Here is a 2,482-nt window from a genome sequence, read left to right as displayed (position 1 = left end):
ACACACACACACACACACACATATATTAGTTATAAAGTAAAATGCTCACTGCCCACGTGCCAGGCACTTAACAGAAAGCTTATTTACTTATTTTATTCTCATGACAACCTCATGAGACAGGTATAACCATTATTCCCATTTCACAGATGGAGAAAATGAGGCCCGGAGTGGTGAGGCCCTTACTCACGAGACTGGCTCTCCCTAGCCCTAGTCTTTCTCATTCATCCAGGCTCCCCTCTCCTTCCAGACTCTCCCACCCTGGAGTCCCCACAAAGTCCCTGGGCCCTGGAAACCACAGCCCTGGGGGCCACGGCCCTGCCGACCCCCCAACGCCCCGTCTTGTTCCTCCTGCTGCTGCCCCTGGCCTCACTGCTGCTGGCTGCTACCTCATGCCTACCTGGACCAGGAGGTGGCAGGGAGCGCCCTCCCCAGGGAGCAGGTGAGCAGCAGGTGGACGGGTGGGAGTGGGGGAGGGTCTAGGGGTAGCAGGATACCCCAGACACCCAGCAACTCATTCTTTGGGTGCCCCAGGTGCTTCTGCTTCCAGTCCCCAGGATGGGCTGTTCCTGCAGCTTGTGAAGTGTGGGCCCGGCCAGGACCTGGTCCTGGTGAGTCTTCATGCGCCCCCAGGGACCTTGTGCCCAACTCTGGGTGCTGGCCTGATGGGGGCGGGGGTACAGGGGCGGGTAGGAGGGGTGTGAGCAAGTGTCAGAAAGAGGGCGTGGGGAGCAGACTGGAGCTCAGGAAGGAGCCCCGGGGTGGCAGGTGTGGAGAGAGGACTGGGCTCTCCATCTCCAGCCCTGGTAGACTCGGGCCTGTTCCAGCTGAGAGACCCAGAGAGGAGTGGGAATAGGGAAGAATGGATCACACTGGGACAGAGGGTAGCTTGGGGGACAGAGGAATGCAGGAGTCTGCAGGATGAGAGGGAGAGGGCCTCCCAGTACAGGAAGGGAATGGCATTCCAGACCTAGGGAACAGCCTTTGCAAAGAGCTGCACATTGGTTCATGCGACCCCCGCCAGCTTGGAGCAGTCAGTGCTGGGGGAGGAGGGAACAGGACAGCAGGAAATTGGAGGCCTCCACTCCAACACCAGGACTTCTTGCCCAGGGCAGAGGGGAATCAAGGGGGGCGGGGGATGGAGAGAGGATCCAGGGGACTGACTGTGGGAGCAGGAGGCGGGAAAGGAAGCCCAAGTTCACAGTCATTGTTCACAGACAGCAGGTCTTGTGCTGGGCGGTTCTGAGGTTTCATTCATTGATTTCCACAACAACCCAGCGAGGTCCATTTCACAGAGGTTGAAACTGAGCCACAGAGAGGAAAAATAAGTTGCCCAAGTTTCACGAGTTGATGGAGCTGGCATTTAACTCTGTGCTGTTTGGTTTCAGAATTTGTTGTCCCTTAATCCTTCACTCTTCTGCCTTAATTCTGTCCAAAGGCTCTGATAATAACCCCTCTATCACAAGGGTAAGCTGAGAGGTTATGGGAAATGACACAAAAAAAATGCCCTTGGAGGTCTGCCATCCAAGAGAAGCAGCACAAGCCTTAAGTGGTGGTGTGGGGGGCAGGGGGGTAGGGAGCTACACTGATAAACCCACAGGTAGAGGCTGTCGGTTCAAATCCACTAGTGGTTCTATAGGAGAAAGAGAGGCAAACTTCTCCCAAGCAGTTTCCAGCCTCCAAAACCCTGCTGGTGCATCGGCTGTAAGTAAGCTGTGACTCCGTGGCAATGATTCTTTTCGAGAGTCACACAAAGCAGGCCCGTTTGCTCTCTCGTTAATTCTGCCTTCAAGAGACTCTAGAGGACAAAGCAGAACCACCTCCCAGGGTTCCTCAGGCTGGGAACCCTTATGGAAGCGGCCAGTCTGAGCTTTCTCCCGGAATGCCGGATGTGTTTGAACTGCTCTTGTATCTGTTAGCAGCTGGGGCACTTGAAAGGCTACACCAATAGCGCTCCGGAGCACTGTCTCCTGTTAACTCACCTTGAGTCAAGTCTGACTCCTAAGGGCCCTCTGAGCATCAGATCTGAACCCTGCTCTGTCTTGTACCATTCTCATCTCTGCCACACGAGAGCCATTCTGACAGTCACTGCCAATCCATCTCACTAAGGGTCTTCCCTTCCTTCACTGACCCTCCACTGTTCCAAGCACGTGGTCTCTCCTAACAATATGCCCAAAGCAGATGAACCAAGTTTCAGTGTCTTTCCCTGTGAGCAGCATCCTGGTTTCACTCTCTCTGAGATGTATCTGTCTATTTTCTTGGCTGTCCAAGGGATATTTAGTGCTCTTCTCCAACACCATAACTCAAAGGCATTGATTCTTCTGTCATCTTTATTCACTCACCACTGGACCAATTGGCAGCGTCAGGATGGATGGTGAAGAGATTGAGATCGTTCACAGCTTCAGTTTGCTCGGCTCCACAGTCAACACTCTTGGCACCAGCAGCCAGGAAATAAAAAAACAAAATGTATTGCGATGGGAAAGTC

General features: G+C 53.8%; 1 protein-coding gene across 1 annotated transcript in view; it reads left to right on the top strand.

The window, feature by feature from the left end:
* The window catches only part of FLT3LG (fms-related tyrosine kinase 3 ligand), a 13,470-nt gene that overhangs the window by 6,051 nt on the left and 4,937 nt on the right, over nt 1-2,482 (top strand). Inside the window, exons 6-7 of the mRNA XM_006898729.1 lie at nt 248-439; nt 532-608. Coding sequence (XP_006898791.1) covers nt 248-439; nt 532-608 — 269 coding nt within the window. The remainder of the gene's footprint in view (nt 1-247; nt 440-531; nt 609-2,482) is intronic.

This window comes from Elephantulus edwardii, unplaced genomic scaffold (assembly GCF_000299155.1).
Source record: "Elephantulus edwardii isolate Elephantulus edwardi_28Jun2011 unplaced genomic scaffold, EleEdw1.0 scaffold00236, whole genome shotgun sequence".
NCBI lineage: Eukaryota > Metazoa > Chordata > Mammalia > Macroscelidea > Macroscelididae > Elephantulus > Elephantulus edwardii.
The sequence above is the reverse complement of the archived record's forward strand: the minus strand, read 5'-3'. Positions and strand labels throughout refer to the sequence as shown.